General features: G+C 39.4%; 2 protein-coding genes across 2 annotated transcripts; one reads left to right on the forward strand and one right to left on the reverse strand.

Annotated features, from left to right (window-relative positions):
• Nucleotides 1–312: 312 nt before the first annotated feature.
• Nucleotides 313–1263, reverse strand: LOC101675235 (olfactory receptor 139). The gene has a single exon (XM_004782336.2). The coding sequence runs from the start codon at nt 1258–1260 to the stop codon at nt 313–315; it is 948 nt and encodes a 315-aa protein (XP_004782393.1). The 5' UTR covers nt 1261–1263.
• Nucleotides 1264–23602: 22339 nt separating this feature from the next.
• LOC106004655 (olfactory receptor 1A1-like) lies at nt 23603–24561 on the forward strand. Its single transcript, XM_045085472.1, is given in 2 exon segments — nt 23603–24073; nt 24076–24561. Coding segments are annotated over 2 exon segments (957 nt in total).
• Nucleotides 24562–25517: the final 956 nt, after the last annotated feature.

Consider the following 25517-nt stretch of genomic DNA (forward strand, 5'->3'; position numbering starts at 1 on the left):
GATGCAAACATTTTGCTTTTATTAGCATTTTAAACATGTTTCAATTAAATACTCATTAAATTTTTAAAAATAGCCAATTTCCGTCCCATTTCCTGACAGGCATTATGCTTTTCTCCCCCCTCCCTTTGATCCATCTTCCACCAGCTTTAGCTTTTCTCCCCAGTCCAAGGTAAACCATATTCTACTCTGGTCCATACTATCTACTTTCTTCCTATCCTTCCAGCCACCCCTGAAGATCCCCACTGCCCACATCCACACCTTCAGCATGAGAAAGTCAGTGGGTGCTTAGGGGCATGCTGGTGTCCCGCTTTCTCATTCAGGTGGTCGCTTCCCCGTCAACACCCTTTTCAGGGCACCCTGAACATCCGGGTTGCGGAGGCTATAGATGACCGGGTTCAGCATGGGGCTAAGGATAGTGTTGAGGATCCCAATCCCCTTGTCCTTATCTGAGGCTGACACCGAACCCAGACGCATGTAACTGAAGAAGCCAGTTCCATAGAAGATACAGACTACAGTGAGGTGGGAACCACATGTGGAGAAGGCTTTCTTCCTCCCCTCCACTGAACGGATTCGTAGCACTGCAGCGGTGACATGGGCGTAGGACACTGAAATGAGGATCATGGGGAACACCCCCATGAAAGTGGCCCCCACGAAAAGTAGCTGCCCATTGACGTGGGTGCTGGAGCAGGAGAGCTGGAAAAGGGGTGGGAGGTCGCAGTAGAAGTGATTGACCACATTAGGGCCACAGAAGTCAAGCACAGATATAGCCACTGTGTGAGTCAGAGCGTTGATAAAGGAAATGGTGCTGCAAATGCCCACCAGGGCTCCTTGGACTTCACGGCTCATGCGGGTGCTGTAGGTGAGGGGTTGACAGATGGCCAGGTAGCGGTCATAGGCCATGGCTGTCAGGAGGTGACAGTCCACACCAGCCAGGAGATGGAAAAAGAAGAGCTGTGAAATGCAGGCAGCATAGGGAACTCTGCACTGGTGGTCCAGGAGACATGCCAGCATTGGAGGGACAGTGACAGTGATGCATCCGATGTCTAGCAGAGACAGATTCCCCAGGAAGTAGTACATGGGCGTGTGGAGTTTGGGCTCCACAAAGATGGCAGCCAGGATACTGAGGTTGCCTCCAACAGTGATTACATAGGCAAAGAGGAAGATGACAAAAAGGATGGGTTGCAGTCTTATGTTTTCTGTCAGGCCAAGAAGGATGAACTCAGTGACAGTTGTCCTATTCCTCCAGGCACCTGGCTCCATAGACTGCTTCTGAGCTCCGCAGTGGGAAAAGACCTGAACCTGCCACAGGAGGAGAGAGACACATAGTAGGCACCTAATCTGAGACTACTGGATGTTGGGGATTGTGGCGTGAGCACCTACCAGCCTAGAGCTTGAGTGGTCTCCTGGAAGCACCATGATGCCAGACATGAACCCTTTAATTGCTTTTTCAGGCTCAAGTCCAGAGGATGCTAGGGAAGGGACTGGGGCAGAAGAAACTACTCTGTGGTATAGGGCACTGGCTACCTCACAACATTTTTAATAGCTATTGAGGTTGTGTTGGTATAGAGTGACTGAACAGTAGTTTTGACTAGCTCAATGAATAGATGAATGTATGATGTTCTAGAAAGGACATTATAGAAGAGTAGCAACAGCATAAAGAACAGTAGGAGGATGAAATAAAAAAAGAGATGCAAGAGAGAGTGAGAAGGAAAGGATCAAGGAGCAGACCAAAGTACAGAAATACTCAGAGGCTAAATATGGAAGTCATGAAAGCAATTTAAGAGAGCATGGATAGCGTTTTTAAAGTGTAAACTATGAGTGTTGTGCTAAGAACTTCATATTTAATTTTATTTAATATTATAAATAAATAAATTAAATAACATTATTTTATTTCATTTTCACAGGGCTCTATGGGTAGCTGCTATTATATCTATATTATCAGGACACTGAGGTTTTTAAAAGGTTAAATAAGTAGCCCAGTCTTCAAACCCAAGACTGTCTGACTCCCCAAATCCACAATTTAACTTTCTCTTACAGAACTTGGACATGTGGTTACTGATGTCTTATAAATGACATTTTGTGTGACAAAGAAAGGAAAGAAAGATATTTCTAAGTCTTCAGGTCTTGTAATCACCACAGCTATTCAAAGAGGTCAGGATTCCATCCATCCATCCATCCATCCATCCATCCATCCATCCACTCTTCTATTCAATAATTGTGTACTTGTTAAATGAAGTAAGATTCTGCATATGTTTTGGTGGTGGAACTAATAGATTGGGCATGAAGTATGAGAGAAAGAGAAGGTACAGGGATGATCCAAGATTCTTTGCCTGAGCAACTGAAGTTGCTATTAAGTGATATGGAGAACACTGATGATTTTTTAGGGGGTGGGGTCAGCAGTGTTGAGGAGCTTTTCCAAGGGAAAAGAGGGGAGTTGAAATCCCAGGGAACATATAGCTAGTTTCCACTCAATTGCACATGGTAGCAGGTTGGTTTTCCCAACAAGTGCCCAGACAACTGAGAAATGAACCCATGATGTCAAAAGTTCGTCAATGTGACTGCATCATAGCTGTGGAAAGGTAACTTTGGGGCCCCTTCTGCTGGACTCTTGCTCTGCTGGGCCACCCTTTGTCCATGACTGTGCTAGTGCTCCTTTCTAATTAGAACACTCTTCCATTCCACACGTCAAAACTTCATCCTTCGAGGCTCAGTCCTGGGGCATTGCCCGGTCATCTCAAGGAAGTCCTCCTTATCCATCCTAGTTTTTAATTGATCTTCACCTCCTCTGATGAGACAATTAATAACCTGGATCATTCTGGCACTTGCAAATGGAGAAAGGGGTGGGGAGCTGAACCATTAGGAGGTATAGCTTGCCCAAAGTCACACTGGAGGGCTATTTAGAATCAACAGCACAAGAAAAAGAATGTAGATTATGCTAATAGGCTACCACAGGAGACTCTACACTACCCCTGGCACCTCAATTCTGTCCTTTCCTGTGAAAACTGTTGGCAATCTTTTGGGCTCAAACTCTGTTGGGCCGATATTGACTTTCTTTTGGAGAAAGAAGACTGCTAGGCTCTCACAGGTTTTGTCTTAATTTCCAGAATCTACCTCCCACCTGCAACCACCACTGATCCTCACAGTAGGAAGTCAGCTACAAACGTCTCAGACACTATACACTTGGGTACACTTTTCTATCACAACTTCAGTCTTGGGCAAACTAACTAACTCTACCAACAGCTAGACTCAGACACAGTGCAGAGTGACAATGCCTCCTTTGCCCTAAGCAGGAGATACATGTCTCCTGATTATGCCCTTCCAGAATGCTGGAGATGCTGAACTCTAGGAAACAAACTGAGGATTGTTGGTGGGGAGATGGGTGGGGAGATGGGATGACTGGGTGATGGGCATTAAAGAGAGCACTTGATGTAATGAACACTGAGTGCTATATGCAACTGATGAATCACTAAATTCTACCTTTGAAACTAAAAGACAAAGAGGGGGAAAAAAGGAATATCTCAACACCTGCCACTGCCGGGAGAGAAAATTTGTGGATGCAGGTTATTTGGTGAGAAGAGAGAGGATATTTGCAGGGATCCCTAGTGTCACCATAGGAAATGTCCTCACAGATGGATTTTCTTAGCTTAATATTAAGCCCAGTGTGGGTTTGAAATCATAGCAGCGACACCACATAGCACAGGGGCAAGAGTTATTCTTGCTCTCAGCAGCAGCAATACCTCTTCATCCTGGATGCATTTGTCCACTCCCCACTTCCTCAATCATCTCCCACCCTGCCTGTTCATACAAGGGTCAGTTCCCCTCAAGTTCTCTCTTCCAATATGCTATATGTAGTTCTTTCTCTCCACGAAGCCATGCACAAACTCCCACTCTCCCTTTCTCTCTTCCCCTCATCTCCCCTTCTTCTTCCTTCTCCCCCCCCCCCAATTCTTCTGGTTTACAAGAATGACAACTCAGCACAGCTGAAAGAGCTGTGGAGTTGGAGTTCAGGTGCTTATGTTATTTGTGTTATAAACAAGTTTCTACTAGCGTTGAGGCTTTGAGAAAGGAAAAATGGGGGGAAAAGAAGGGAGGGATGAAGAGAGAAAAGAAGGAATGAAAAGAAAAATAAAACAAAAAGCTAATGTTTCCATAAATGTATCCTCTGTTATACGTCAGTACCTTATATGTTATATTTAAACTTTACAGATAGTCTTGAAGAAAGGTAATCATTTTACAAATGAGAAAGGTGAGGCTCAAAAAATTTAACTCATCAAAGATCACATATGCAAGAGTTTGTTCCGAATGAAGAACTTGTTCTTTTCTGCCAGCCCCTGTTGCCTCCCAAGGCCCTTGTCATTAGCCATCTGTCTGTCCGTCCATCCATCCATCCATCCATCCATCCATCCATCCCTTTTTCCTTCTGTAGTATAAGGGGATACTGCCTTATCTCTAGATTTACTTAAAGGTGTGAGATTCTATAAATACAGGTTGCTCTGCCCTGACCAACCTAAATAGCCTTCTTAGCTTTTCCAGAATCTTCTTTCCCCTACTCTTTACCCCAGTCATTTCCCTCTGATGTCCCTCTATTTGCAAGCTCTGACCTTCCATCTTTCAGTCACTCAGAGTGGAAAACCTCACCATGATATTTCCCTACCTTTCCTGAATCCAAGCATCCCTCAGTTCTTTGTTCTATCAACAAGGAAAAAGCTATATGAAGATCATAAATGATGTCCCTCCCCCCTTACTCAAGATGGAAGGAAACTGGGAGCTCTGGAGCAGTGGCAAGTATCATGGTGGGGCTTACCTTTCTGTGAGTACTCTGGGTGCTACTCCTGGCTAGGGGCTTGTAGAGATGGGGTGAGTGCTAAGCTGACCCTAGGTGGCCTGTCTCCAAAGGCTTATAAAAGGTGTGAGGCAGGAGCCCAGAGAGTCTATCCTGGTGCTCTATTTGGCTGCTAACAAGCTCCTAAGGGCCCTAAAAATTAACTCTCTCGGGGATTTCACAAGAAGCCAGAGGCAGACAAGCAACCTCAGTTTAAGGGTTTCTCTCATCTGCCTAGTATTTTGGATTCTATTAAAGAAATATTAGATTTATGACATCATTCCAGGCTACTAACGTCTCCAAGAAAGGAGGAAAGCTACTAGTCTCCATGTTACAGATGGAAATAGATCCAGAGGAGTTAGATGAGTTGGTAAGGCCAGAGAGTGGGCTGTGGTGAAGCTCAGGCAGGGCCTCAGCTGAGCTGATTCTGATGCATTTTCTCTCATTTATATATCACATTGGGTTTTTTAAGGTAAAACTTTAAAAAAGTTGGGTTAACTAATGTATAATTTCAGTTGTGAATTTTGATGCATTTTGATAAAAGTATACAATCATGTATCTACCATATCATCAATATATAAAATATTTCAACCACTCCAAGAAATTGCCTTCTGCCCCCTGCAGACAATCCCCTTTCTGCACCATAGCCCATGGCAACCTCTGATCTGGTTTCTGTCCCTATGTTTTTGCTTCTTTCAGATTGTCATAAATCATACAGTATGTAGACTTTTTATTAGTGGGTTCATTCAACTAACATAATCCTTCTGAGGTTATCCATGTTGGCTTTACTGTAGTCCAGCCCTTTTTTCACTAAGTAGTATGCCACTGTATGGATATACAGCAATTTGTTTACCTAATCACTAGTTAATGAACATCTGGGTTGTTTTCAGATTTTAGCCATTGCAAATAAATCTACAATAAATATGTGCATACAGTTCTTTGGGTGGATATATGTCTTCATTTCTCCTTGAAAAATACCAATAGTATAAATGCTGCACCGTATGGGTGGACATTATTTCTTCTAAGAAACAGTCAAACTATCTTCCAAAGTAACTACACCATTTGCAATCCTACCAGCAAAGTGTGAGATTCCATTTCTCATCAAAACTTAGTATCAATTTGCATTCCCACCAACAATGTAAGAGTGTTCCCCTTTCTCCATATCCTTTCCAACATATGTTTTTTCCTCTCTTGCTGATTTTGGCCATTCTTTTTTTTTTTTTTTAAGATTTTTATTTATTTATTTGAGAGAGAGATAGTGAGAGAGAGCATGAGCGAGGAGAAGGTCAGAGGGAAAAGCAGACTCCCCATGGAGCTGGGAGCCTGATGCGGGGCTCAATCCCGGGACTCCAGGATGATGACCTGAGCCTAAGGCAGTCGTCCAACCAACTGAGCCACCCAGGCGTCCCGATTTTGGCCATTCTAACTGCTGTAAGAAGGATGGGGTAACACAAGGGCAAGATGGCTAGCTGAGCATCTAGAAAACATGGATCTGGGGACTCAAATACTGTATTGAGTTCCTTATCTCTGCTTTTCTCTAGTTCATTCTTCAGATTGGCTATCAGGTACAGAAATGTAAACTCATAGATATTTATGTAATATATATGCTTTTATGATATGTATATTTTATAATAAAAAATAAATAATTTATTGGTATTTTAAAAACTTGATATCAGAATTTTTAACATTAACTATTAGGTATGTAGTAATATCTCATTGTGATTTAACTTTGTATTTCCTCAGTGATATTGAACATCTGTTCATGTGCTTATTCACCATCATATGTCTTAGATGAAGTGTTAGTTTAAATAATTTTTCCCTATCCAAATTGGATGGCTTTCCTACTCCTTATTGAATTGTAGAATTCTTTATATATTCTGGATACTAGCCTTTTATCAGATAACTGTTTTGCAAATGCTTTCCCAGTCTTGTATTTTTCATTTCTTAACAGTTTCTTTTGAATAAATGACATTTTAAGTTTTGATGATGTACAATTTACCATTTTTTTGATTCATGCTTTCTGTGTCTTGTCTGAGAAATTTTTGTCTAATCTAAAGTCACAAAGGTGTTTCTCCGTTTTTTTTTTTACCCCCAGAAACTTTATAGTTTTAGTGCTTACACTTAGATTTAGGATCCATTTTGAGGGGTTTTTTTTGGGAGGGGGGTTGTTTTTTGTTTTTGTTTTTTTTAATATGGTTCAAGATAAGATTTGGGTTTACGATTTTTTTTTTCATATGGATGTACTTTGTTTCAGCACCTGTTGAAAAGACTATTTTTTGGCAACTTTGACAAAAATCAATTGCCCATATATGTGTGGGTGCACTTCCAGACTCTCTATTTTATTCCATTCATCAGTGTGTTTTATTTACATGAATATGCATGGTCTTGATTACTGTAGTTTAGTAGTAAGTCCTGAAATCAAGTCACTTGTGTCCCCCAAATTTGTTATTCTTTTTCTAAGTTATTTTGATGACTCCAGGTTTTGTTTTTTCATATAAAATGTAGAATCAGACTGTCAATTTCTATAAAACACATGCCAAGATCTATAGATCAATTTGGGAAGAATTGGTATTAACAATATTGAGTTTTCTGATCCATATCTCTCCATTCATTTAGGTCTTTTTATATTTCTTTCAGCAGTGTTTTTTTAGTTTTCAGTGTATAAGCCTTGCATGTATTTTATTTAATTTATTCTTTTTTATTTATTTTTTTATATTATGTTAGTCATCCTACAGTACTTCATTATTATTTGATGTAGTGTTCCATGATTCATTGTTGCATATAACACCCAGTGTTCATTGCAATATATGCCCTCCTTAATATCCATCAGCAGGCCAACCCATCTCTCCCCACCCCTCCTCTCTGAAACCCTCAGTCTATTTCCTGGAGTCTCTCATGGTTCATCTCCCCCTCCAATTTTACCCTCCTCCATTTTTCCCTTCTTTCTCCTAAAGTCCTCCATGCTATTCCTTATGTTCCACATATATGATATGATATGATATGATATGATATGATAATTGTCTTTCTCTGCTTCACTTATTAAACTTAGCATCATCCCCCCAAGTTTCATCCAAGTTGATGCAAATGATGGGTATTCATCCTTTCTGATGGCTGAGTAATATTCCATTGTATATATGGACCACATATTCTTTATCCATTCATCTGTTGAAGGCCATCTCTGTTCCTTCCATAGTTTAGCTATTGTGGACATTGCTGCTATGAACATTTGGGGTGTGTGTACCCCTTCTTTTCAGCACATCTGTATCTTTTGGTTAAATACCCAGTAGTGCAATTTCTGGGGGGCATAGGATAGCTCTATTTTTAACTATTTGAGGAACATCTATACTGTTTTCCAAAGTGGCTATACAAACTTGCATTTCCACCAACAGTGTAAGAGAGTTCTCCTTTCTTCGCACCTTCTCCAACATTTGTGGTTTCCTGCCTTGTTAATTGTTGCCATTCTATCATTCTCAGTGGGTTTTCCCATAAGATCAGGAATAACAACAAGGATGTCCACTCTCACCACTATTATTCAACATAGTACTAGAAGTCTATGTACTGGATAGCTTCAGCAATCAGACAACAGAAAGAAATAAAATGTATTCAAACTGGCATAGAAAAAGTCAAACTCTTTCTCTTCACAGATGACATGACAGTTTACATGGAAAACCCAAAAGGCTCCACCCCAAAATATTAGAACTCATAGAGCAATTCAGTAATGTGGCAGGATACAAAATCAATGTACGAAAATCAGTTGCTTTCCTATACACTAATAATGTAACTGTAGAAGGAGAAATTAGGGAACTGATTCCATTTACAATAGCACCAAAGACCACAAGATAACCAAAGAGGTAAAGGATCTATATGCTAGAAACTACAGAAAACATAAAAGAAATTGAAGAAGACACAAAAAGATGGGAAAAAAATTCCACGCTCGTGGATTGAAAGAATAAACATTGTTAAAATGGAACTTAGCCTTTTGCTTACATCCTACACAAAGATAAACTCTATATGAATGAAAGGCCTCGATGTGGGACAAGAATCCATCAAAATTCTAGAAGAGGTCACCATCGGCAATAACCTCATCAACATCAGCCACAGCAAATTCTTTCAACACACACCTCCAAAGGCAAGGGAAACAAAAGCAAAAATGAACTCTTGGGATTTCATCAAAATAAAAGCTTCTGCAAAGCAAAGGAAATAGTCAACAAAACAAACAAGGAGGCAACCCAGGGAATGGAAGAAGATATTTGCAAATGACACTGCAGAGAAAGGGCTGGTATCCAAGATTTATAAAGAACTTCTCAAACTCAGCACCCAAAAAACAAGTAAGTCAAAAAATGGGCAGAGAACATGAATAGACACTTCTCCAAAGAAGACATTCGAATGGCTGATTTATTCCTATTTCATGTTTTTAATGATATTGTAAGTGGTATTGTTTTAATATCAACTTTCAATTTTTTTGCTAATATATTTGAAATATAACTAATTTTTACATACTCTGTATTGTATATTCTGTATTGACCTTTATACTTTTACTTCACCAAACTCATTTATTAGTTCTAATAGATTTTGGTAGATTGGGATTTTTGACAAAGGGGATATCTTTATCCTCTGTCCAATCTGTAGGACTTTTAATTTTGTCTTGCCTTGTTGTACCAACTAGAAGTTCCAAAATAGTCTTAAGTAGTAGCTGTGAGTGCCAACATCCTTCCCTTGTCCTTGATCTTAGGGGGGAACACATTCAGCCTTATTCCACTAAATCTGATGTTATCTCTAAGTCCTTTGCAGATATCATTTATCAAGCTGATATAATTATCTTCTGTTCCTAGTTTCATATGAGTTTCCACCACGAACCAATGTTGAGTTTGGCACATGATTTTTCTGACAGATCATATGGTTTTTCATGTTTAGTCAGCAGACATGGTGAATAAAATTGATTGATTTCAGAGTGATAGACCAATTTACATTCCTGAATACCTGAATCTGGTATTATACTCCTGCCTCAAGAACATTAACATTCCTTATGGTGTAAGTCTGCTGGTGATAAATTCTTTTTTGCTTAATTTTTTCTCTGAGAAAATCCTTTTTTCACTTTCATTTTTGAAAGATATTTCTGCTGGTTAACATCTCTGAGTTGACAGCTTTTTTTTCTTTCAATAATTTATAGCTCCTGCTCTATTTGCTTCCAGCCTGCATGCCCTCTAAGAGGTCTGTTCTCATTCCTACCTTTGGTCTTCCATATGTGATGTTTCTGTTTTCTCTGACTACTTTCAATACTATCTTTGGTGTTCAGAAGTCTGATTATGTTGTGTCTAGGTATGTTTTTTCTTTACACTCATCCTATTTGGGTGATAACTAAAGTTATCATATCTGGATCACAGGCTTTAAGTGATACTCTTACAATGTAAGAAACTCTCCTGCCTCCCATTTAGACATTTCCTATAGGTGATTTACCTGGATATGAGTTTTAAATAGCATGAACACATGCCAAGAAGGTAGGTAAAATGAAAGCTGCATGGAATTAATAGAAATGGTGGCTATGCTAATATATGACAATAGTGTTTGACTGCTCTGAGAGATGATATGCTAATAAGTTTCCAGTTGGAGGATATCAGGGACTATGGGTAGTACACTGGGTCATCTAGTGAAGGTTCCTATGTGATGATCAGGGGGAAGATGGTGACCAGATGTATTTCTTATGCACACAATACTGTCTTTTGCCAGATTCATAAATGTACATGCTAAATCTAGGCCTGGTCCAAACCTCTTTTTCCCTGGGGTCTTTTCAGAACTGGCTCTGAAGCATTCAGTGATTCTGGTCAGTTTGTGGTGACTTGAGATCCCTGACTCATGTGGAAAAATGTAGTTCTCACAGCCCAGTGTAAGGACTGTAAAATGTACCCTACAGAGCAATGAAAAATTCTCTGTGGGCCTCCTGGACAAAGGCCTGGACAGCAAGATGAAGCAAGAGACCAAAGCTGGGGATCTCAAGGCCTGACCTAGAACAGAGAGGGATCAGGGTATAGAAAGTTACAGAGGAAAACTGAGGTTCTAACACCAACAGGCTAAGCACCAGTTTCAGGTGCCAGTCAGGAGAAAGGCCAATTTCAGAGTGAGAAAAGTTAAAGATATGTAGAAATGTAATCTCAGAGAAGAAAGGGAATGAAAAAGAGTGGGTGTCAGAACTCCAATTATATGTGAATGCGTTCCAGCTCATTTTTACTGGCTCACAGATGCATGCTGAATGGGACAGTCAAGGATGCTAAAAGGAAAGGGTCAAGGAAATAATTTATAATCTCTAGTTCTAAGTCTTAGGAGACCAGATGATGGTATACAAGTGAGGTAATATCAAAAGAATAGCAAGGCTGGCGAGAAGATGAGCTTAACCACTTATATGTTTGGTTTGCATTGCATGTGGAAAGGTCCCTTAGACTGATGAATATGTGCATCTGAAGCTTGGAAACAAGGAGTCATCAGAGCAGATAAAATAATTCAAATGAATAAGATAATTTGGGGTGCCTTATTAAATTAGCGAAATTTTTCAAACTACTGAAATCACAATTTAGTTATGTAAATTTCCATCACTATAAAGAAGAAGCTTTGGCCTTGAGTTCAGAGGACATACTTCTAGAGTTTTGCTATTACGCATATTGTTTGGTTCTAAGTTTGAAATAGATGCTTCTTATTTTATTAAAGAAGAACATGATATTATATCTTAGTAGAATGTGTTGCAAACAGTTGTAATGTCTCTATGCAACTTCATTCAAAATTATTTAAAATAGTCTACTCATCTGAAATCTTCCAGATTTCAAGTTCTAGGATTTGTTCTAACGCTGTGATCTCGAATGAGCCATGATGTACTATTGTACTTCAGGTTTTTCAACTGTATAATGAAGAATAGTAATGTTGCCTATACTGTAGGCCATACAGGAATGTCTCAGTTCTGTTAATTGGGAAGTACTACTTGCATGTAATGAATTATTATTACTATATTTAGTGGTATTTGTTTATGCTTAACCCCCAGCATTCTTGCAGTTCTCATACTAGTAGCATCAAAGGAGAAATTAATGCCAATAATGTCAGACATTATTGTCAATAATGTCAAACTGCATAAAAATGATTGCATATTAGTAACTAACATCATTCCAGCACTTTGCCACAACAGACTGGGTTCTTCTTCCTCTCTGTGCCCTACTGTCCAGCATAGACATTTACTAGGATGCTTAGTAGGACTTCAGTAAAAATTTGTTGGATGCAGGAATAGATGAAAAAACTTTTATAAACATTTATTAATTTAGACCTTATAAATATTGCAAGATAATCAGGCCTGGTCCTCAATGTTTGAAGGGTCTATGGGTAAATGATTGTTAAATCTCTGGGTTTCATAATAAGCTGTGCATAAATTAATATATTTTATTATAATTTTCTGTGTATTTTCAGTTCCTTGAGGGCAGGTGTTAAAGCAGTACCATGTCAGCAATTTAATCAATTATTAATGAAATAGTTTGTTAACAAAAGAAATTATTATTATCAGTACTTAATTATAATATTCTGTCTCTTTCAATGAGTAATTAAATGAGAACATTCTTTTAATAAATATGTTATATAGAAAATCACTCACTTCTGCTATAGCTCTTTCATTTTCTCACATTCTATTGTATCTCACTCCATCAACTATCTCCTTTTTGTGGACACCTTGACCTTCTTCCTTTTTGTTGGTGTTTGCATACCAGCATCTAAAACATGCAACTCTTCTCATCTTCAAACAAAACTAAAACAAAACCCAAAGCCCCTCTAGTCTTCTGTTTTCCCATTGCCCACCTTAGTACTTCCTTCCAATCATAGCTGAACATCCCCAGCTTCATCTGTGATCCCCATTTCCCAACTTCCTGTTCCCTCTGAAATCCCACTGCAACAACCTCCTACTCCTGATTCCTCTCACAGGTCCTGGTAGATGTCACACTCTGCCTGGAAAGATCCTAATCAATTTGGCAAATGCTCAATCATCTTTAAACACATGATCCAAGCTGCATCTCTTCCAGGATGCTCTTTCTCAAAACCCTCACTATGCTGTCACAAAAGACTTTTTTTTTTTTTTTTTTTTTTTTATCCTCACTGTGCATGGAAGCCATCTAACACAGCAACTACAGCCCTTTGTGTTTCTGCAATTTTGGCCTTTTGGGTCCCTTTACTATCAAGGATTCATCTTGAAACCAGAATTTTGTTTTACTCGTCTCTGCATCTCAATACTTAGTATTACTCCTGTTACATTTTAGGTGTCAATGAATGCTTTTTGAATCAATCATTTAGTAGAATTAGGCTTTAATGAAAATATGTGAGCTTCAGTTTAGTATCAGATCTCATTGGGTGACCGGTCTATGCCTTTTTTCTCTCACTAGATAATTCCAACTATTGTGACCATCTTCCTTGAAACAAGACAGATTCATCCCATTGGTATTACTCAAAAACATGTTATGTGTTGATAGTGTTGATAGAAGTTACCTGTATTCTAAGGTTTCAGATAGAACCAAGAAATTCTAAGAAACAAACATACATTACAGATAAAACCTTCAGTATTGCCATGTGTCCCCCAAACTAGACCATCAAATGTCTAGATCAGAGATAACAAACTCAAATGCCTACAAGGGCCAGGCAGATGATGAGGTCAGGCAAAAGATAACAAACTACTCACTCGCTTTCTCCAAAGAGGGCCATGGAAACTGACCCCTAGATGAGTGCTGACAAATGAGAATGTGTACCCACTGCTGACAGGTTTCATTTTATAAGAAGAATGGGAAACCACAGGACATATGGTGATTTTTATTTTTAAATATTGTAAATGACACTTCTGTGGTCTGAAAGAGCTAGGGATCTGTTAGCTGGTGAACTCTAAAAGACAGAATGATGACTCCTTTCCATCACTTCTTCTAAGTTCATATGTTCCTAATTCTCAGAATATTCATATAGAATCTCTTGCCAGTGGTGGTTCTCAGTCTAGCAGAAACATTCACTCTCCTTATCTGTGGGACTTGCCTTCTTGCCATCCTAAATCACTCTAACTTCCATCAGCCTCCTGGAAAGGAAAATCAACTTTCTGTTTCACATGATCTTAATTTTTGTCAAAAAAAAAAATCTCTAATAAAGTCAAGGCTGTGAAGATGGCAGAGTAGTACTCTGAGCTCACACTGTCCCAAGTTTACAACTAGATATCATCCTCACCCAAGTCCATAAACCAGAGAGTGATCTGAAGACTGGCAGAACAGACTCCACAAATGAATACAGAGAAGCTGAATCTGAAAGGCTAGGAAGGTCAGAAAGATAGAGGGAAGCTGTTGGCGGGTGGGAAAGAGCTGTGTGCATGGAGAGAGCAGAGAAATGGTTCCTCGTGCCAGGGAGTTCACACGGGAAGACTATTCCCCATAATGTTGGCTTTTAAAGACCAGAGAGGCTGAATTCTGTTGAGTTTGTATAAGCAGTAGGACTTGGAGCCTGGAGCTTTAAAAGTCAACTGACTGTGAGAGCCAGTGATAGCTTGGGGGGAAGGGGGACCCTTAAAGAGACAGGAGCCTGCATGGAGAGACAACATAAAAAATAGCAGTTTACACATGCTGGAGCAAACAGGAGACAGATTGGTTCATACTGACTTCGGAGCATGTTTGGGAACTTCTCCACAAATGAGGCTACTGGCAGGTACCATTCCCGCCCCCCTCAACCCTCCTCCCTGATCTCACACCCCCCGCCCCCCATCTCCCGCTTGCCTCTCTCCCCAACATAAACCTAAGGTCTTCTGCGGGAGGTGGGGCTGCACTGAGATTTGCTACCTAACCTGCCAGGTCTGTACCAGACCTGCAGGTTCTCCTGAGGACTGGACCACTCCAAGCCCACTTGCCTCAGTCCAGCGCTTAGGGCAAATTTTGTTAAAGCTTCACTCATGTACCCTCCTGGGCCACCAAGTGCACAGCCAAGCCCAGCCTCAACCCCCTGCCCCCGCCCCTTGCATCACCCAACCTGTGTCTGACTTTGGGGGATCTGGCAAAGGACTAGTGGCTCAACGCAGATTTTGCTTACACCGCAGCCTTGCTCCAAAGTTCCCCGGGGCCTGCCTGGGTCCCACTAACCCCACAGAGAGCAAGCAGAGCCCACAACAGGCAGAATCAGTGTGGACTGAGGTAGGAAAGACATTAGGGGTCAGAGCTGACCGCCAAGAAAGAACTCTTGAGAGGTCTTTGGTGCAAAAAGTTGGTTTTATTAAAAAGCACGGGGGCAGAAAGACCTGTGGCAGAAAGAGTTGCACTGGGGTCACAAGGAGTGGCCCATTATATACTTTCAACTTGGGAGGGGGTTAGGGATAGTGTAAGTCTCTAAGGAATTCTGGAAGCAAGGTTTCCAGAACCTTGCGATGGCTAGCTATTGTTGGGAAAATGCTGTTTATTACCATCTAATAAAACCTTAGTCATGAGATCCTTAAGATGTGTAATGGTTAGGCCATATGCTTGGGGGATTGCCAAAACATATCTTGGGGGGTTTAGAGATGAAGGAAGTTTCCAAAACAATTTTTATGTGTTAAAGTAGGCTTACATGATCCTGGTGGTGGTGGTGGGGCTGTGGGGAGGCTCCAGATTGCCTTTTGCCCTTAGCAAAATGTCAACATCAAGGCAGTTGAGTCCCTAGAGGACTGTCATTATGCCTGTCTCAAGGACTGTCAATGGGCTGTAGGTAGTAAGGGAATTTAATAATTTCTCTTCTGCCTTTATTTCCCACATCATGGACGACTGCTCTGAAAGGAAAGTAACTCAGAAGCGACAGCAGGGCACAAGCAACACACATAGGATCTTCTCATTGAAGTGTGACAAAGGACATTTTCAAGTTCTAATATTTGTGGACTCTGCTCCTGGGCTCCCAGGGAAGATACACTTTTATCAAGGTCACAGTGACGTCACCACACTTCAAAGCACAAAAGTCCTTTCTGTCCTGAGCACACGTTGTACATCTGTTTCATTAGCACATAACCTGAAAGAAACATTTCAGATTCAAGATAGGAGTAAAAATCCCCTGGAGTTCTGTTCCCATGCTCCCAAACCTGCAAACTTAAACATACTAAAAATGTAAGATAAAGTCTGTAATTTTCTGAAATGTCCTTTCTGGTGATGACTTGTAACTCTTGATGTAATAAAAGCATATATGATCCTGTATTAAACATTCCTTCTCCAGAGCACTCCTTTCTTTATGAATATTGTATATCCTGGGCTGCTGTCCTCACTTGGGCTTGAATAAAAATCTCATCTTTTTTGGTAGAAATTGTAAAAGGTTTGCTCATTTTGCATTGATAGTTATTGGCACAGTTGTCAGGCCATCAGAGCAACTTGCCTGAAAATGCTCGGAGCTCACCTGGAACTTGGTACCAGCACGGACCCCTGATGACCCTCTGATTTCTCAGCACTTCACAGATGTATCAGGTGAGTTCTCCCGATAACTTGACCTTCTCAATTTGAGTTGATGGTCATAAGTTTTTGTGAGCTGTTAAAGGTTACTGGTAATGTTCTCCAGGTGGGAATAACCTAGAGAAGGGGAGTGAATGGGTTGATTATTTTAATTAGGCATTATTCTAATTGATGTTATTGATATAAGGCTTGAATAAATTTTCTGGCTAGAAACTGGAACAACTGAGTCACTCAACTCCAAAGAGAAGGAGCTCCTTCTGTCCAAATGGTGCTTTGCGGTGACTGAAAGCCTAGCAGAAGTATCAAAGGATATTCCTCAAGATGTATACTGGTCCCATAGGAATTTCTCATCTCATAAGGTAATTAATGATTGACTCCTCAGGAAACACACACATAGGGGTTGATCATCCAGTGCTCTGAGCGCCCCCAGTGGTCATAGACCTCACTTAAGAGAGCAAACCTAGTGATTACAAGTGACAATCACAAGCAGCATTCTCTTGACCTACCACACTTAATAACCTTAGATCTTGTTCAAACTTTTTATTCTAAAAACAAAAGTGAAAGTAAAAGAAATGGGAAATTGTGCTTCAAAAGAAGGGGAAACCAACAACCATCCCCAGGAACCTCCGGGAGTCCATATGTATAGTACATACAAGTCAATACGTGCAAGTGCTTAATGAAAGGGGAACATTTAAGAATAACCTGAGTGTTGGATGGCCCAAAGGGTGTTCTTTTGACATGTCTGAATTAGTTTCTTGTAGCCACAATTAGAGAAAGCCAGCTCTAAGACTAAGTAACCAGAAACTAGGAAGCCATTTGGGTCAGTCAATGAAGCCCCTGGCTTTTGGGGATGAAGTACTGAGACACCTAGGAGATGGACTTAGTATAAATCACGCCATTTTTATAAAAAGTGGGCATTTCATAACATAGTCATGTTACTATACCCGTGTTGTTGCAACCTTAACAAAAAACTGCAAAATACTCCAGATATAACAATTTTAGGAAATGCACCCTTACCCTAAATATCTGCTTAACCCAGCATTTTGGATTCTGTACTATGCTTGGCAATTTTTAAAACTGGCAACAGGATGTGCTTTATGCCTTTATAAGTCTACCCCTGAGCTCATTCGGGGCTGTGAGATTTTGGAGTGCATGAGCTCTCTCACAGCCACCGGCTTCTTAATAAAAACTCCTGAATTTGGCCTAGTTTTTTTTTTTTCATTTTATTTATTTATTTGACAGACAGAGATCCAAGTAGGCAGAGAGGCAGGCAGAGAGAGAGGGAGGAAGCAGGCTCCCTGCTGAGCAGAGAGCCCAATGTGGGACTCTATCCCAGTAGCCCGAGATCGTGACGTGAGCTGAAGGCAGAGGCTTTAACCCACTGAGCCATCGAAGTGCCCCTGAATTTGGCCTACTAAATGTGGTGTCCATCTGCATAACTCGCTGCTCTAGATATAACAGTACTCTGGCTTCCTTGGGTTTGTCTGTTGCTGCAGATTTTGGGGTCTTTGCAGAAAACTGGTTGTGTTCTAGTTGGAAATGGAAAACAACTAATAAATGGATCTATAAAATATAATGCTGTCTTACTATTAGACTTGTTTTAATAAAAGGGGAATATTTAGAAATTTGGTCTTTAATGTCCTCTCTGCAAATATTAATGAAACACAGATTCAATTTAGTTTTTGTATATGTGTCCGTATGTATTACAAATGTGAGGGTTTTTTTTTCTACCTACAGTTGAGTATTGCTAAAATTAAGTTGTAAAAGAGCTTTATTTAATTGTTTTGAAGGCAAGGGTTTGTAAAAATTGAGCATTCTAAAACTCAAAAGGATAAAAACAACCCAAATGTTTTTCAAGTTCACATGATCTGGGATAAAATTCCCAACATTCAGACTCCAATATTATTCCATAATAAAGATGTATCCCGGGAAGAGACCTGCTTGATCATTCAAAGAGATAAAGACGAACAAAATGTAAGACACGTGATCCATTTCCCAACAGTGAGAATAATGAGGAAGAGGAGGAGGAAAGTAGGCAGACACTAGAAATCCTAAATCCACACTCCAAGACAAGCACCAGAATTGAAGCCGAACCCACTTTCTCCTCCTATACCTCTTCTAGAGGGCTGAATGGCAAGCAAGAGGAGATGGAGATTAAAAAAAAAAAAAAAAAAAAAAGTTAGTTCAAAACTTTAAATCTGCCTCTGGCTTTGCTGGTGGCACCCCGCTGCCTTTGCCTTTGCTTCTTACTGTTCCTACCCCACAACCCCTGGGCTGTTTGTACAGTTCCTCCTCAGTGCCTCTAGTGCCATCAGCTACTGTTCCTCCTACCTTCGCTATCAAGGAACAAAAAGCACCCCAAGCTATTGGACCACCTCCTCATGAGGCTTGAATTCAGGCATCTCTCAAATCAACATGCAAGAGCCCAAGGGCTTCCCCGGACTTAAGCCACTCCACTCATTTCAGATTTCCCCACAGGAGCCCCAAATAAAATTGACTGGTAGGGAACAAACTGTTGGACTTTTTAGTGGAAACAGGTGTAACATATTAAATAATAAAGTTAATTTAACATGTCTTCATATATTCAAAATCAAATATAATAGAGACAACCCACTTCTATTCTACTTGAATTGATTAGCTAAGGTCATGTTATCTCTGTTGCAATTTGTCTGCAGAGGGGACTTAAAATCACGGTTAGATTGTCTGTTTCATGAAGTTTTCATGGGTAATCATTAAGTAGGTCAAATAAATAAAAAGATTTGCAGATAAACTTTTAAATAAATTCCACAAATCATTAATAACATAAAACTTTGAAGTTTTCATTAGTTAAATCAGAAATTAGGTTAAATTCATTGGGTATCTAAGACTTTTCCCAAATGAGATCTAAAACATTAATTATTGCATGTAGGTTTGTCTGCTTTTAGCTTCTTGTTGCTGAAACAAAATGCATGAATCAGTTGGTATACATGCTCTGTGCATTACTGAAAGATTGTACCATGGAAAAAAGACATTTGTAGAAATCATGAAACATACTCATACATTTGACATTCTAAAAAAAAATCTGGTGTAATAATTCAGTTTGTAACTAATTAGTTTTCACAGGAAATGGTGTTTCTAAGAATTAAAATTCTGATAAATGTGATTGGGACTGCTGGAAAAAAAATTTTTTTTTAAAGCAACTCTGTGTGTAGGGAAGTAAGAGCTATGTAAGAAAGGTGTAAGGAATGAAAATACATTTCTTTTGATGGAAAAAAAAAATTGTCCTGACATAAGACTGGTTATTTAAGAGGGAAAATTTAGGACAGAATTTGAATTTTTAAAAAAAATTATAAAACATTTGTGAAGGGTTTTATGTGTGGTCAAGACTAAGATTGGAATAAATGAGTTTCAAAAATATACTGATATAAAATTAAAAATTTTCTTTTATCTCTGTTAAGAAAATAAAAATGCCAGGCTCCCTGCTCAGCAGTAAGCCTACTTCTCCCTCTCTCACTATCTCTCTGTCAAATAAATGAATAAAGTCTTAAAAGAAAAGAAAAGAAAAGAAAAAGACCAGGATTTCTTGGATTATTGGTTTGCTCTTGATAAGAAATTATAAACAAGGTTTTCCCCTCATTTGCCCAGAAAAACAAAGGTTTCTCTATTTGTTTTTAACAGGTCTTTGATTACTTAAAAGAACTAAATCCTTCAATATTAAAGGAGCTAAGTTTTGCTAACAACTATAAAACCTTCCGTAAAATTTCTCACAGCCACTATGGTTAAATAGTAATAATATATAAAGTTTCATAATAACCTAAGATCATATATAGGCACATGCTTTAAAACATGCCAAGGGTTTTTAAAACAAACTTCTCCCAGAAATTCAAATCCTAAATGAAGTATTTTTGTCTAATTAGGCTTATTTATTTTGTACGTTAACTCACATTGAATGCATTGTTAATGGGAATGAAATATAATTTTTTAAGTTATAATTTGCAATATGTTTTTACTGAAGAGTAAGATGTGTATTGAGGTTTTTACTGAAGAGTAAGATGTGTATTGAGGGTTTTTAAAAATTTTATTTATTTATTTGACAGAGGGAGATACAGCGAGAGAGGGAACACAAGGACTGAGAGTGGGGGAGGGAACATCAGGCTTCCCACTGAGCAAGGAGTCTGATGTGGGGCTCCATCGCAGGGCCCCAGGATCGTGATCTGAGTGGAAAGCAGATGCTTAATGACTGAGCCACACAGGCACCCCCTGTATTGTTTTTAATATTGATTTATATCAAAGAAACCCAGACACTTCTTAATTCATCTAGAGAGTCTTGTGGATTTATCTTGTAATCATATTTTCTGTGAAGTCTATCCATTTTGTTCCTTAAATTTTCTTCATATGGCTCTGTGGCCACATCTCTTATACAAGAGAAAATAATTCTCCAGACCCCAGATTTTGGGCCCCACAGCTGGCTGAATCCCCATGGAGCCACCACTGTATCATCTCAGACTTACAACTCCTGCTCTTCCTTTTGTGTCTCATGCCTACATGCTGCCATTTCTTTCTCTTGGGTTTATATATGAAATTTTAAAGACTTTTATGATTTATCTAGAATTTCTAGGTGTTTTAATTGGAATGGCACCTGCTGACATCAGTTAATGTACCATTATGCCAAGAGCTCCAACTCAAAAGATGACAATTCCTTTCCATATAAGCTAACCACAGTCTCTGAGCCCTCCAGTTTTACAGAATTCTCTTAACTTCGAGATACTATGTTTTCATGCAAACATATGGAAAACCATTTCAAGAGACAAAACCAAACTTATTTAGGTGCAGAGCTGGAAAAAGCACATCATATTGGAGGGAATGATAATTTTAACTGCATTCCCTGTGCCTAGCATACAATTCCCATGTATTATATATACTATAGGAGACACTGAGAAATGATAAATGAATTAATTATAGGTTGAATAAAATTATAGATTGTTTTTTATTGAGTAAAATCTCTTTAGAAAAATTGGTGAATTACTTAGAATATCCTGGACTAAGGTAGTAAATACTGCAAAAAACAACGTGGTAATGGTTTTAAAAGAATAAAGTCTGTTTCTCTCCTATATACCCAGTGCCAGTGTGTCTTCTTGGTGGATGGCAGCTCTCCTACATGTTGAGAACATGGGACACAGATTCATTCCACTATGTGACTCCACCATCCCATTTAGCTTTCTGTTCACCTGCATCCAGCTGACAATAGGGTAAAGAGAGTGTGGAGGAAGACCAGAAGTGGAACATATGAGTGGATTTCCTAGAACTCAGTCATATGTTTACACCTCAGTGAAAGGGAATTTGGGAAATGTAGTCAAGCTGAGTATCCAGGAAGAAGAAAACATATTTGGGTGAGCAGCTTAGTAGGCTCTACCACCATTGTATGCCTTAAGATGGATCAAAGAAAAGAAAAAAGTCAGTAGTCAAGCAGTTAAGAGAGCGTTATAAGATTTCATGCAAAAAGTGATGGTGGTCAAGCTAAAGTGCTGAGACAATAAATAAGTATAAAAGTACTGTATAAATTATTTCAAATTGAAGAATCAACAGGATCGAATGTAGGGGTGAAGGATAACCTTACAAAAGTCATGATGCCAAGTAGAATTCTGTATATGGGAAACCGATGAAATAAATCTTCACATAATTCAGGATCTATAAACTGTAAGCTTATTGGTACATAAAATGAACAATATTCCACAATAATCTCACTAGAAGAGATAAAAATAGACAAGTGAGGTTATTCTGCTAAAAGAGCTTGCAATCTACTTAGATTGAATGTTCAGAATATAGGCTTGGCTCAGACAGATTGACAAGATGAGTGAACATGGAATTATGTGAAATCAAGCCTACAAATACAGAACTGAGATTCCCTTAAGTGGTAGTTGAAGCCATGACGGAGGTGGATGAGTTACCACAGGAAATAACTAAAAAAGGTAAGAGAAGGTTGAAGAGAAAAAAACGCTTTGATTATTTATGTTTTTAAAAAATTATTATGAGGGCGCCTGGGTGGCTCAGTGGATTAAGCCGCTGCCTTCGACTCAGGTCATGATTTCAGGGTACTGGGACCGAGTCCCGCATCGGGCTCTCTGCTCAGCAGGGAGCCTGCTTCCCTCTCTCTCTCTGCCTGCCTCTCCATCTACTTGTGATTTCTCTGTCAAATAAATACATAAAATTTAAAAAAAATTAAAAATTGTTATGTTATGTTAGTCACTATATAGTACATCTTTAGTTTTTGATGTTCCAAGATTCATTGTTTACATGTAACACCCAGTGCTCCATGCAAAACATGCCCTCCTTAATACCCATCACTGGGCCAACCTATCCCTCCACCCTCTTCCCCTCTAAAACCCTGTTTGTTTCTTGGAGTCCACAGTCTCTCATGGTTCGTCTCCCCCTCTGATTTCCTCCCCTTCACTTTTCCTTCCTTCTCCTAATGTCCTCCATCCTATTCCTTATGTTCCACAAGTAAGTGAAACCATTTGACAATTGACTTTCTCTTCTTGACTTATTTCACTGAGCAAAGGGTTTGGAATAGAGATGAAACTTATCAAAGGTGAATGTTTACTTTAAAAATGAACATGAGCAAGTTAAATTCACTTATCTCCTTTTACTATAACCTAACGCCAGTAGTCTTGTGATTTATAATCTTCTCATGCCAGAGCAGACACTTGTTACCTCCTGGGTCTCAGCTCATTCTCACTCTCATAAGTGGAAAAATTTCTAACTGTCCCAGATGCTCTTTACTGGCCATCCTTTGCACTGGATAGTTTTTTCAAAGACATCGAATTACTGCCCTTTCTCTTTTATGTGTAATTATATTAATATATTAATAATTAAAATTTTATATATTTATATATAAATATATATAAATAAAATTATGTGTAGTTTTGGCTTCCCGATTTTGTTGTAAGGTCTTTCAAAGCAGAGACTATGTCATACATAACTAAATGGATGCATAAAATGTGTTTTCACATATTCGTGATTTCCACAACGCCTAACACAATTCCTAACCCACAGAATATGAATTATCTGTTAAATTATTAAACCTTAGTTGTATGGGTGATGATGTGGGCTAGGGTGGATGAGAACCTCTGACTCAAGCTTACTCATTTTGTAGACGTGAGTGTTCAGGGCTAATTGTTAATTAGGCCCACTGACCACAGGGATTTACCCCTGCCACATATTGGCTATCTAGGAACTCAGTAAGTCCAGATAGAGACACCACAACCATGGCAACCAAATGTGATGGTTAGGAAGATCATTATATGCAGTAACTATATTAATAATTCTGGATTCCTCTCCTCTTTCTGCTGAAGGATCCATGAGAGGAGACAACCAGTCTTTTACTCTTGGTTTCATTCTCCTGGGAGTCAGTGGTCAACAGCATTGGGAATACTTCTTCTTCATCCTCTTCCTATTCATTTACCCCAACACACTGATTGGAAATCTGCTCATCATCTTGTCCATTTGTTCTGATACTCACCTTCACAACCCCATGTACTTTTTCCTTGCCAATCCCTCCTTTGTTGACATCTTCTTCTCCTCTGTAACCATCCCTAAAATCCTAGCCAACCATGTCTTAGGCAGCAAAGCCATCTCCTTTAGGGGATGCCTAACACAGATGTGTTCCATGTTGGCCTTGGGTAACACAGATAGCTATATCCTGGCTGCAATGGCATGTGATCATGCTGTGGCCATCAGCCGCACACTTTATTACATAACAATTATGAGCCCACAGACTTGTTTCCTCTTAGTTGTTGGGTCTTGGGTGGTTGGAAATGCCAATCCCCTCCCCCCCACATTCTTCTCACAGCTGGTCTGTCTTTCTGTGGCAACAAGGAAGTGGCCAACTTCTACTGTGACATTGCCTCTTTACTCAAGCTATCTTGCTCTGACATCCATTTTAACGTGAAGATGATGTACCTAGAGGTTGGTGTTTTCTCTGTGCCATTACTATACATCATCATCTCCTATATTCATGTCTTTTCTACAGTCTTACAGGTTCCATGCACCAAGGGTGTGCTCAAGGCCTTCTCTACTTGTGGTTCTCACCTCACAGTTGTTGCTCTGTATTATAGGACAGTCATGGGGATGTATTTCTGTCCTCTGTCTAGTTACAGCCTAAAGGATGCAGTGATAACTGTGATGTATATTGCAGTGACCCCAATGTTAAATCTTTTCATTTATAGTCTGAGAAACCAAGACATGAAGGCAGCCCTGGGGAAACTCTTCAGCAAAAAACTCATAACCAATATGAGGTCATATCGGAGAGTCAATTAGTCACCAATTAGGATGCATTTGAAAATCCAGTCCCAATGTCCTCCCCTTCCAAGGATCCACATTTGTGTTTTCCAACCACTGAATTTCTCTTCTTGGAAATCTTGTAACAGTTTCACGAGACTTCCTATTGAGATTGTTGATATGTACATGTTATTATTCTTTTTACAGCAACGAATTATTGGGATCATGTTCCAGCTACACTACTAACTAGCACTTTGCTTCCATACCTAAATAATAAAAACAAGAATGTCTTCCCTGTTTGTCTTAGGGTGTAAGGGTCACAATATTTCATGCTTTGAAAGATGTAAGTCCCTATTCAAGTGTCAGTTTTCTTGCACTACTACATTTCATCATTCCTACTTTGCTTGCTAACTGAGAGCAAGACCTGTTTTAACACATCACTCTATTCCCCCCAAAGCTGGTCTCTAAAGTGCAACCAATAACTATGTGTGGAAGTGGAATGAAGAAATGCAATTGAAAAAAATGTAATCTGATAATAATCAGACATAATCAGCTTTGACATTAATTCCCATCCTTCACATACCTGGTATCTCAGAAAGTTATTTTCTTAAAAAAGAGACTGATTTATTTGTGAGAGAGAGACAGAGAGAGAGAGAGAGAGAAGAGAGAGAGTGTGTGTATGGTGTGTGTGTGTGTGTGAGAGAGAGAGAGAGAGAGATGTTGGGGGAGGGGCAGAAGAAAGGGAGAGAGAGAATCTCAGGCAGACTCTGTACTGGATGTATGATCTCACAACCCTGAGATCATGACCTGAACTGAAACCAAGAGTCAGACACTTAACCTACTGCCACCCAGGTTCCTCTCAAAAAGTTACTTTCAGTCCACTTAAGAAAGAAAAATCATACCCATTATTTTTATTATTTTTAATTTTTTGAGTAGAGTTGATACAGAAAGTTACATAGTTTCAAGTGCGCAACACAGTGACTTGGCAGGTTATA

The sequence above is a fragment of the Mustela putorius genome, unplaced genomic scaffold (genome assembly GCF_011764305.1).
Source record: "Mustela putorius furo isolate JIRA1106 unplaced genomic scaffold, ASM1176430v1.1 tig00000867_pilon_pilon_pilon, whole genome shotgun sequence".
Taxonomy (NCBI): Eukaryota; Metazoa; Chordata; class Mammalia; order Carnivora; family Mustelidae; genus Mustela; species Mustela putorius.

Coding starts and splice junctions, on each gene's coding strand:
- LOC101675235 (XM_004782336.2), bottom strand. CDS start 1,260: ATGGAGCCAGGTGCCTGGAGGAATAGGACAACTGTCACTGAGTTCATC.